The sequence below is a fragment of the Leptonotus elevatus genome, chromosome 9 (assembly GCF_054856555.1).
Source record: "Leptonotus elevatus isolate MCC_2025b chromosome 9, RoL_Lele_1.0, whole genome shotgun sequence".
In the NCBI taxonomy this organism is placed as follows: domain Eukaryota; kingdom Metazoa; phylum Chordata; class Actinopteri; order Syngnathiformes; family Syngnathidae; genus Leptonotus; species Leptonotus elevatus.
Genome location: NC_141247.1, coordinates 14,397,044 through 14,408,555, shown reverse-complemented (window position 1 = coordinate 14,408,555; position 11,512 = coordinate 14,397,044). Strand labels below are relative to the sequence as shown.

The 11,512-nt window shown below is 38.5% G+C and overlaps 1 protein-coding gene across 3 annotated transcripts in view; it reads right to left on the bottom strand.

Annotated features, from left to right (window-relative positions):
• apbb2a (amyloid beta (A4) precursor protein-binding, family B, member 2a) overlaps positions 1–11,512 on the bottom strand; it is a 39,544-nt gene that overhangs the window by 1,987 nt on the left and 26,045 nt on the right. For all 3 annotated transcript variants that reach the window (XM_086084795.1, XM_086084794.1, XM_086084796.1), the window contains 5 exons: positions 7,899–8,013; positions 4,585–4,660; positions 1,550–1,630; positions 1,336–1,451; positions 4–186 (listed from right to left, as the gene is read on the bottom strand). In XM_086084795.1, coding sequence (XP_085940921.1) covers positions 4–186; positions 1,336–1,451; positions 1,550–1,630; positions 4,585–4,660; positions 7,899–8,013 — 571 coding nt within the window. The remainder of the gene's footprint in view (positions 1–3; positions 187–1,335; positions 1,452–1,549; positions 1,631–4,584; positions 4,661–7,898; positions 8,014–11,512) is intronic.

Genomic DNA, 11,512 nt, shown 5'->3' with positions numbered 1-11,512 from the left:
TACCACACACGCCGCCTGCACCGCTTCCGACACGCATCCAGCATTGGGGTCGCACCAGAACACGTGACACTGGAAGTGTTGGCTTCCCGTGTCCATGATGAAGGCAAACGTGTGGACGTCCCGCCCGACTCCCATGAAGGATAAGAAACGGACACGACATTCCACCAACGCTTCCTCTTCCTCCTCCTGTAAGACAATTCAACTATCCTCTTCAATATAAATATTGAGTCACGAGTCTCATTCAAATTCAACTGAATTAAATTCAGTATTTATTGATTCCAAGCTGTAGTAAAATTCTCTCACACATACACACACTACTAAAAAAAAAAAGAATTCTCATATATACGTCTGAAATACTCTCAAGCACACGATTAAAGGGCTTTTATACACATTACAGAAATCGTTTTCACTTGCACACCCAACTGAAACCCTCTCACACATACTAAAACATGCTTAGGCACACTACTGTTAATTTTTCAGCATGCGCACACACAAGTTTGTTTTACTATCTTTGTGGGGCCATCTCATTGACATCATGCATTTCCTAGCCCCTTCCCCTAACCCCAACTATCAAAAACGATTGCCTACCTCTATTCCTTACCCTAACCTCAACCATAACCCAATTCAAACCTAAACTCTAAAACCAATTCTTGACCCTCAAAAAGAGAACTAAACTTGTGGGGCCCAGCAAAATGGCCCCACATGGACAGGTGGGCCCCACAACTCTGTGAAATCCCGAAATGTTGGCCCCACTATGTAACAAAAACAAGACCACGCACACACACACACACACACTGAAACTGTCTCTTACCACACTACTGAATTGCTCTCACATACACTAATAATTAATAATAATAATAATAATAATAATTCCCACATTTACATATACTACTGAAACACTCACACATTATACTTAAATGCTCACACACACATATATTTTTCTCTCTCACATATACTATTAGAACACTCACAAATATATATATTTTTTACACACACATTACTGAAATCCTCTCACAGTCAGAAATGCTCTCTTATAATCATCAGTAGTGAGAAAGTGAAAGTGTTTTAATAGAGTGCATGAGAGTGTTTTAGTTTGATGAGAGTGCTTCAGTTGTGTGTAGAGTGAGATGTAAACCTGAACGATGCCCCTAATGGCTCCTCATTGATATACGTGAAAAGTCAAAATCAAATCTTAGCTTTTAATTGGCTCAAAGTGAAAGTATGGAAGAGTCATTGACCCTGTGGTATTGGCTCTCACCGGACCCCTGGAGGTGCCCGAACCACAATTTGAGAACCACTGCTAAAGATAACAATATTGTATAATAGGAAACATGCCTTTTCTTTGATAACAGCCATAGTGGTGTCAGCGATGCTCAGAATGACCGGCGTCCAGTCCTCCTTGCCTGTGGAGGACACCAGGCTGTCAATGGCCCCGTTTATGACGTCCATACCTGGAGAGAGAATACACACAGGGGAGCATGAACCTGGAGACGACGGTGGGAGGAATTTATTGCAAGTTCGAAGGGGGGGGGGGTGGTTTTAAGAGCACCTATGGGCCGGTTCACTGACGTCATGCCCAGATAGAACACGTGGAACTTCTGCACCAGCTCAGTCTTTGGCATCGGGAATTCTGCACAGTGGAAAACACATAAAACACACATTTTTACCAACAACAAATAACATCTAACAGAGCTCCTTATGCTACAATAATTGGCTCAAACTGGAGAAATAAAAAAGGCTTGTGAATGTTTGCATATTTTAGGGTGCTGCTGGCTGGCATGATTAGGGCTGGATGTTTTCTGGGTGGAAGTCCTGCTGGGTTTGTTTACATGGAGGCTTGCAGGCAGAACAGATTGCTCAAAGATGCCGGATCACCTGCATCAGCATCTAATCAGCAAGGGAGTTCAAGTAAGTTCATACTCCGCCCACAGGACCTCATTTTTGCGGTTGAAGTTTCAAGTTGGCAGAAACAGCTCTCCCCCCCCCCCTTTTTTTTAACAAAGCATCACTTGGAATAAACCCGATCACACATTGCCCGTTCTTCACAATGAGCTTTGGCCCATTTTTCACCACCGCCATCTTAATTGGTGAATTTCAGAGAGTAGAAATTCATCATGAGCTCATCTCCGTGGACAGACTATGGCAAATCAATCTGGGATAATGTATTTTACCTGGATTCACCTCATCAGAGTGCACTCTCACACACACACACACACACACACACACACACACACACACACACACACACACACACACACACACACACACACACACACACACACACACACACACACACACACACACACACACACACACACACACACACACACACACACCCCCACACACACACACCCCCACACACACACACACACACACACACACACACACACACACACACACACACACACACACACACACACACACACACACACACACACACACACACACACACACAGACAGTGAGTTCCTCCAATCCTTTCCCTCGGCACTTCCAGGAAAACATTAGTTCCAAGGATGGAGGTTTTTTTTTTTTACACTTGAATGCACAGTGAGGACAAACAGACGACATAGCAGGGACATTATCCTGACATCAGCAGCATTCCCATCTCAGCTATATGGAGAGACCCACTGCACAAGAACATGAATGAAGAACCATCCATCCATTTTCTATACTGCTTATTCAGTTCAGGGTCAGACGCAGCTGGAGTCCATCCACCACATATAGCGATAGACACTATCAAGTCTTGCGGTTTTTTTTTGCATTGTAATATTCACAGCAGTTTTTTTTAACGCTTAACTCATTTGCTCCCAAAAACGTATAAATACGTTCTATTTTAAACGTTTTAAGTGTCCCAAACACATATTTATAATTTTTTATATATATTTTTTATGCTAGAGCATACAGGAGCTTTGATTCAGCCTCTCAACCGTACAAAACGATTGAAGCAATGGTAGCTATTACAAAAAAAGCCAGCAGGTGACAGCAGAGTAGAAGAGATCAACCACAGTTCTAAGCAGATTTGTGAATAATGATGAAACTTAGCTATATTCTAATGCCAATTGCTGTAAAATTGAAATAGTTAGCAATATACTTTTTTCCAGATGAAAGAAGAAACTCTAATCTTTCTTTTAGTAGGTTCCATGTTTTTATAGCAATATAACACAATATTCTGTGGACCTTGCAAAATCAATCAAAATCCAGTAAAACAGTCGGGAGTGAAGGGGATTGCTTCAGTGAAAATGGCTGAGAGTGAATGAGATAATAGTTGATGATGTTACATTTTACTTTCCCATATAATAAGAATATACAATTGTGAGCCACTTGTGATATTACGTTGTTTGAACATCAATAATGCACTTAATTATAGACAAATAAATAAATAAATAAATATATATATTTTTTTAAACAAGAGTTCTAAAAGATTCAAAGCTAATGTTTTGTACTAAAAAGTTACATTAACAATTTAAAAAGTTAAATATAACTGAACTGTGCTTAAAGTGGAAGTCAACCTTTGTAAACATTGATGATATCAATGTTGCTCAGGGCTCAGGCAACGACCAATCACAGCTCACCTGTTTTCTGAAGCTGAGCTGTGATTGGTTGTTACCTGAGTCCCTGAGCAACTGTGATGTCATCTTCAGTCGACAGCAAGTGACAAAATGGCTACCCCCCTGAGATGGATAGAAACGGCTGAATTTTGCTGCTTCACTCATATTCCATTAACACAATATTAACCAGAATACCATATTCAGACCAGTGGAGCTGCATAGAACCTTTTAATTGTAAAAAAGAAAAAGAAAAAATACAATTAAAAAAAAATTGGGGGTTGACTTCCCCCCCCTTTAACATTGATTAAAAAAAAGTTTAAGCCAATGTAAATTATAAACAAAGTGCACATTTAATTCAATGATTCTTTCCCGTACTAATAGGAGCCGACGCACCACACACTATTATACATTATTTCCTGAAAAACATATCGTTTCAAAAATATCTAATCAATCGCTAGTCCTGAACCAAGACGTGTGACGTTAACCTCTCATTGGACACCAAAAGGTTACTAAATGAAATGAACGAGAAAGTTCAAAAGATGTGGGTGTTGCTACATGTTTTGATCCCAAAGTTAGCATGGGGAGCACTTCACCTCAAACAAGCACTAATTGCTTTCCAGTCAGCTTGACTGCCTCTGGAAGTGGCGAGTCGATATCCTTCTTCCCTTATTAGAGATGCTGGTGCTCTTTTCCACAAAGCGGATTTTACATTCAAGGGTGACTTCTGATGATTCTTTCCTTTCTTGCTGTGTAATTCCGACTGAACGGGAGCCACGGGGCTGCCGTAAGCAAAACATTCATCGGTGACTAGCATTAGCATTAGCATTTGCCAGCGTGAAACCCAGTGGTGGGGTTTGGGTGGAGAAATCGCTGATGTCTTTATTTCTTCTGGAGTTGGTAGTTGTACTTTGGGATGTGGAGGAGCGCTACAATGCGAGACGAGAAACCACAGAAGGAAACAAAGCGCGCGGCCGACAAATCCACTTTTCCCATAAGGGCACTACGAAAAAAACAAGTGTGTGCGCGTGTGTGTACCTTGTAGTGGCACATCAGAGCTAGTCTGGGAGGAGCTGCCAGCTGCAGCCTTGGCACTTTTCCTTTCAGCCATAATCTAGACAATAGAAAGGGGGAACAAACAGAATTATAGGTGAGGGGAGCAAAACAAAACAGGAATGAAAGAGAGAAGAAACAAGGGTGGATCGAGGAGACAACAGCGTCGAGGCAAATGAGACTGAGGGCCCGATTTTCGTGCCCAATGCAAATCTAGGGCAAACAGCGCGCGTGGGGGTGCGTTTCCGTTCTTTTGGCATTTTCATAGACGGGCACAGTTAGAAAAAGGTGTTTTCGCCATAGTGGGAGTGAACACAGCTGACTTGCTTCATGGCTAATGTAGCAGCTCCTCACATTCTCTTTAAATTCTGGACTTCCTTGAAATTCAACAAAATTGCATTACACCACTTGCACCATAACTTAGACCTGCTCCAATCTAAAATCAATCAAATCCAAAAGTAGATTTTTTTCTGTGATCACACTTTTAACTCCAAACACATGTATCTCAAATTAACTTTGGTCATTGAAACAAATGGAAGAAAAATATAGCACCATGCAGCAAGTAGTTATAGTTAAACAAATACAGCAATAACATTTAAATATTAAAATGTAAAGGTTTTGTGCATCATGATTTCATGCATTAGTTGTTGCTCCTTCTCGTTTATAATATATATAATACTTGCTTACATTTATGCACGTAGACAACTGCTCAGTAAAATGCATAAATATTAGACGTTTTTCACAGAGGCTGTTGCTATATTGTCTCTTTACATGTGTTGCTGCACTGTTTGTGTTCAAATATCAATCCCTTAAAGGGCCAACACTACCAAAACATCAATGCTAATTTTGGTAGCCCGTCAATGGTGTCCTACATCGAAGACTTTCAACATATAAAGTTATGTTGTAATTCTTTTTTGGTTTATTTTTCTTGTAAACTTTAAAAAGAAGGGTCCAGACATACTTTGAAGAAATCAAATTATTATTATTTTTGTTCCCCATGTGCCCAAATGTAATATTTCTGCTCACAACTCAAGACAAAACTTTTCTTTCAACATAATTAGTCATAGTTATTTCAGGGTTTTCATTTTGAATATGCAATCTCATGACTAATGAATTCAATTGTATATTTATTATGTGGGAATAAGATTACCGCAAATTATTCCGCCTATAATAGTTCTCGGGTGCAATTTCAGCAGAAGTCATTATGACAGCGTCCTATTCCATCACTCACTGAATATCTGTTGAATTCTCAATTGAAGTGTGCCAAAAGATGCAATCTGTTTCCCTCCTTCCACTCGGCCGCCCTTCTGCTGCAGTGCTCGCACCCTTTCAAAGCGCATCAAGGAGCGCGTTGTTTGCACGCCGTCACCGCGCTCACTTTGTATGCAAGACACTCTCAAGTAATCACAGGTGTCGTTAATCAAAGTGCGTGTGGTCGGTTTGCGTCTCATCTCGCACGCGTCAGGCAGCAGTAAGGGTAGCTGAGTTTGTCTCCCACGGGCGTAGAAAGCAGCGTGAAGTCAGTAAGACGAAAAGTCAGAACCAAAGTTGGGCACTATTTTGTTTTCTATCGTTATCTGCATTATTTATCAAAACTGATCTCTACCCCCAACGCATTCCATACATAACATTGACTTTGACATCGTAGTACATTATCCAAGGCCGTCGGTACATGTACAACATTTTTTCTCGTTGGTCATCATATAGTACACTAGCAATAATTAACAATGGAGTTTTTACAAGGCATCTCAATATTGATATTTTGTCCCACAATTACTCGACACAATGCTTGTCAAATAGTAAAGGGTAAAAGGAAAAAGGTTTTCCAAGTAAGTTCAAAACAAAATACTAGGGGTGTCAGAAGATGACAATTTTTAATCTGCATGACTTCAATAGTTAACTCACAATTAATCGCGCATTTTATATATCCATTCCAAATGTACAATAAAATGTAAAGTATTCTTTTTTTTACAAGTTTGCATACTCTATAGAAATACATATAGAAATATGGCTGTATCTTTTAGTCATTGATACAGTAATTTCATAATAATTCATAAAAGTGAGTTAAAATGAAAAAGATGTACTGCACTGTAAAAAAACAAGTGTGATATTGATATGTGTTGGTCATTTTTCTGCCACTAGATGGTATAATTGTATTTGTAAGACGTTGCTGACAGCTCAGGTCTTTTTTCTTTTCATATTAAGAGCTATCTAATCTTTAACATGAAGTTACATGTTTTAAATTGTAAAATACAACTTGACCCCAGTCTCCACAAATATATGCATTATTATTAAATGTATTATTGCTCAATTTTGAAGTGGACGTGTCTGCTGCGTAATGACTGGGATTCCCTCACGACAGGCTTTCCAAGTAAGAGGCGGCCATTAATCGTGCATTAAAAAAATGTGATGGCAGCAAAATTAATGCACAAATTTTGACACCCCTACAAAATGCACAAAATAATCACGTTTCTATAGAAATCACACATGCATGCTGAAAAGTCCAAGTTGAACTGAAATGTTGTGGAAGTAGTTGAAATGTAGAATGTGAGATTTGTTATGAATTGAACCGGTCAAGAAATGATGGAAAGTGAGGGTAAATGTGTAAAATATCCCTTATGACTCTTTTGGGTTGGGTCATGGGGTCATGTGCTGTTATGATGTTGGGTGTTGCTGCTATGCAGTTGCTATATCTCATGACATTTGTAGTTGCTATGCACCTTAGGATGATGATGATGTATTTGTCACTCTTATTTTGAGTAGTCACTCTTTGTATTTGACGTGCAGTTGTTATGTCTCTTCTGATGATGATGCTGTTGTTGTCAGTTACCATGCAGTTGCTAAAGTCCTCGCTAGTCACTCTTATTTTGTCATACAGGCCTTTATTCTGTCATATACAATTGTGCCATTTTTGTCAGTACGTCGAGGTTTCCTTTCTCTTCTCTTCCAGTAATCGAGGTTACTTCCATGCGTGCTCTCACGTACTTTAATGTTTATTTTTTGGGGGGAAGAACTGGGATTTTATTTCACACACCTTTACTTTTAAAAGTTTGAGAGGTTTGAATCAGTAAATGAATGCAGAAGGAGAAGTGTGTCCAAAAAGTGGACAGGATAATATTAATAAAAGCACTCAGACAATAAATAAATACCATTCTTTAACTTTTACGTCATCTTCCTAAGATTTTGTGAGAACAGGCTGCTGCATGATAACACATTCTTATGCCTTCGGAAATCTGTAAATATGGAGACATGCTACGTGCTAATGGAGAAGATTTGCAGTTGCTGGTAATGGCACCCACCTTGGAGCAGATTTCGTGAAGACTTGTGGCGATGGCTGCGGCCGGCGTATCACATCGGAACACGTGACATTTGAGCACCCGCGTGTTCTTGTCCCTTGCCACGTAGGCAAAGTCCCTGAAGAACACAACATTAAACATGCAAATTATCGCACATCAACGCACCGCCCAGCCATGACATCAACACTGCTGTGATGGAGAAATGTAAGGTGGACATTTCTGGGACACTTATGAGGTAAAAGTAAAAACAAGGTCATTCTTGTTGACCAGTGAATGACATCATGACTTACTAATAGTATTGCAAGTTTGACATCAGTGATTCTCAGACATTTTATACAGAGTACAACCTAAGAATAAAATAAAATTTGGCTCTCTGAGTACCACCAATGACCAACATTAAAATGCTGTAGTGAAGTCGGTCCAAGTGTTCGTCAAAAATGAAGCAGATGTTTTATACCTATAATATGTATTAAATATTATAAGGCACGTTAACATTAGGCAGTTTGAACATTAACAATATGCTTAAATAAAGGTAATAAAAAAAATTAAAAATAAAAACCTTACATGATAATTCAATTAAATTGTATTGCACATAAAAGGTTTTCGTTACCTAAATAAATCTTTGAAAACAATTATTAAAAATTAAGTTAAAATATATTAAATAAAAGCTGAATACAACTGAACTGTCCTTCAAAATGTTCTGATCAGTAAAAGTAAAAAAATAAAATAAAATAAAAAACATAAAGACATACTTCAGTACTTTGCTAGGTTTAAAAAAAAAAATGTATGCATCTTTAAGAATGCATATTTTGAAAATTGACAAATAGAATGGGACCTAGGTTAAAAAAAATGGTCCAGTGACATTGGTTGTAGCTTTTTTTTTTATCCCTAAAATGAAAACTACTTAAGGCACAATTCAATAAAAATACATTATCCATAAAAGTTAAATCAAAAATGGTGCCTGAATAAATTAATCAAAACAAACCATTCTAAAAGTGCAAATGCAAATCTAATGGAGTTAAAAGTCAAAAATGAAGATAGTTGCCTGAATCGAGACAAAGAAATACAAGACAAAAGTGGAAGAATGCTGACTAAGGTAAAAAATTATAATAACACTGGAACAGTTTTTTTTTGTTTGAAAGTTCCCAAACGAGAACATCGTCAGAGAAAAGAGGACATTGTAAAAGGGCTTTTAATGAGTGAAACCAATTTATTAGCTTGCGTATGGTTCCTTTTATCTTCTTTGTGTTGAGAAGTTAATGTCGACAATGAAGCTAACATTAGTACAAAGAAAGGAGTAAACATCAAATGCAATGCAGGTTGAAAGGAGAGATTTAGGAAAAGACCCCTTGGCATTATTGTATCATTTATGAGCTTTATTTTTTATTTTATTTTTTACCTTATATTCCATCTCATTTGAACAGCACAATGGTGACTATTGCCTCTCCCTCTAGCCTGCAGGTATTACTTCTTGTCAAGCTGCTTTGGGACATGAATGCATATTGAGATGAAACGCTTCACCTAGAGGGCGTTTAGCTTTGTGCCAATATTTGGGTTAATGGACAATTTATATTCCACATTTTCTTCACCCGTTGCGTCTTGGATTTGCTCAGCCTACATCTTCCATACCAATATCTATTCCTGGCACTGTTAAAATCCCCATTTTAAATATATTTATTTAGCCCATTAACTTCTATCAAGACTTTTTTAATGTGTGTGCACATCCTCCCATTCCTTTAGTGCCTCCTTGTTTACAGCAGCATCTTAAAAGTAAAAAAGTCATGATCCACAATGTATTATTATGCTGCAGTTTGCATCATGTTGAGTTTATATAAAAATAAATCACTCATAATACTGTAATGTGGTAGAAATATGTACTTCAACAACAGCAACAATAATAATTTAACATGTACAATTTGACTACATTTTATGAAGCAGCTTATTTATTTTTTTTATTTTATTTTTTTATATAATTCTTTTTTTAAAGAAGCAGCTTATTTATAAGAAGTGTTTCGGAAAAGAATGCTGTACATTTTCTCTTCGGGATAACAATCCTTTGCAGCTAAAAGAAAAAAGTAATGTAAGGCATCAAATACCTTTACTGCTGATGATTTTCTGCCTTAAGCAACTAGAAAAAGAAGAAGCTGTTTCTTGGATCCCCGATGATGGAGACATCCTGCAAGTACCCTACGGTGGCTGTATTTCCTCCGAGGCAAATGAGCTATTTTTGCAAAATTTAAGGTGTGGAAAGAGGAAAAGTGATAACAAATGTGTAATTTTCCACCGCCGATGAGCTACTCGTGAATTCACCTTTTTTGCGGATCTTTTTTTTTAACCTGTCCTCCTATTCACTGTTTCTGTGCTCTCTCAGGAACATCCCAAGATACTACAAAATGGTTCCAAAGTCCTGTCTGATATAAAAGTAGGGCTTTGGGGCAATCAAGTGGCATTTTGGTGTCAAGGAGCTTTGAGGTGATGGGAGGCCAAAGTCCCGGCTAAAAGTCTGGCATTTACAGGCAATTATAAACTTTTGTGGGTGGCGTCAATTATTCGCTCATTCTCAGTATTCTCAGCAGGGCTCGGTTCCTATCGCTTGTGAATGTACTGCATGTTCATTTTTAGCCATGGCGTGAATGAAGAAAAGTTAGGAGAAAGGTTGGAAAGTGTCAAAGGAATGATGTAGGTAGGTAGGGGATGACACATTATTTATTTTGGGGGCGTGGGGGTATAATAAACGCACCCAAACACGCAAATATACAGGAGAAAAGTGACACATTCTCCACATTAATGAGTGAGAGAATCTGCACACACACAAAAACGCTGGAAGATGCCTGCCATAAAACGTCGTGTTTCCATCCAAGGCTAAAACACAGCTTTAGGAAAGTAAGAACATGCGGTGAAGCCAACTGCTCTGTGGAGCAGCGAAATGTCCGGTCGAAAAGGAACATTTCTTCATACATCGCTTCATAAGCTGGTGGTGGATGAGAATAGTGGTTCGTTAGCCTTATCAGCTTCGGCTACTCTGATTGCCGCTAGTCTTAAAATATTCATACCAACGGTACCACGGGACTGGCGGTGAGGACCAGCAGCATCGCCATGAAGTGAAGCAACATCTTTATCACCAAAATGTAATGACCAATAATGCTTTCACAACAACAATGTGGTAACGAGAAGTTCCTAACACATGTTGCAATACAGCATACGGCCGTAGCGTGATACAAGATGGGTTAGCTTGGTCAGATATGCAAGTCTATCCTAAACTCTAGTAAAAGCACAAGTGAAATAGAAAGAGAGAAATAGAGAAAAATGCTTATGATAGGGTGACCAAATGTCCTCTTTTGCCCGGACATGTCCGCTTCTCTACATCTTGTTTAGGTCCAGATATTTTTTGTTTTGTAATAAATACATGAAAATGTAAAATTTTCCTTGTGTGACTAATAGAAGGTGGAGCACACCGTATTGTTACTGTGGACTGCTCCCAAGTCTATTGTGAGGGGTGTATGGTTGGGGGTGGGGATATTTGATATATGACAATATAAATAGTGTCATTGTGGAAAAAGCTGCATTGACATTGAAACAAGTATTGGCATTGTAAAAGGTTGTATTGAAAAATAAAA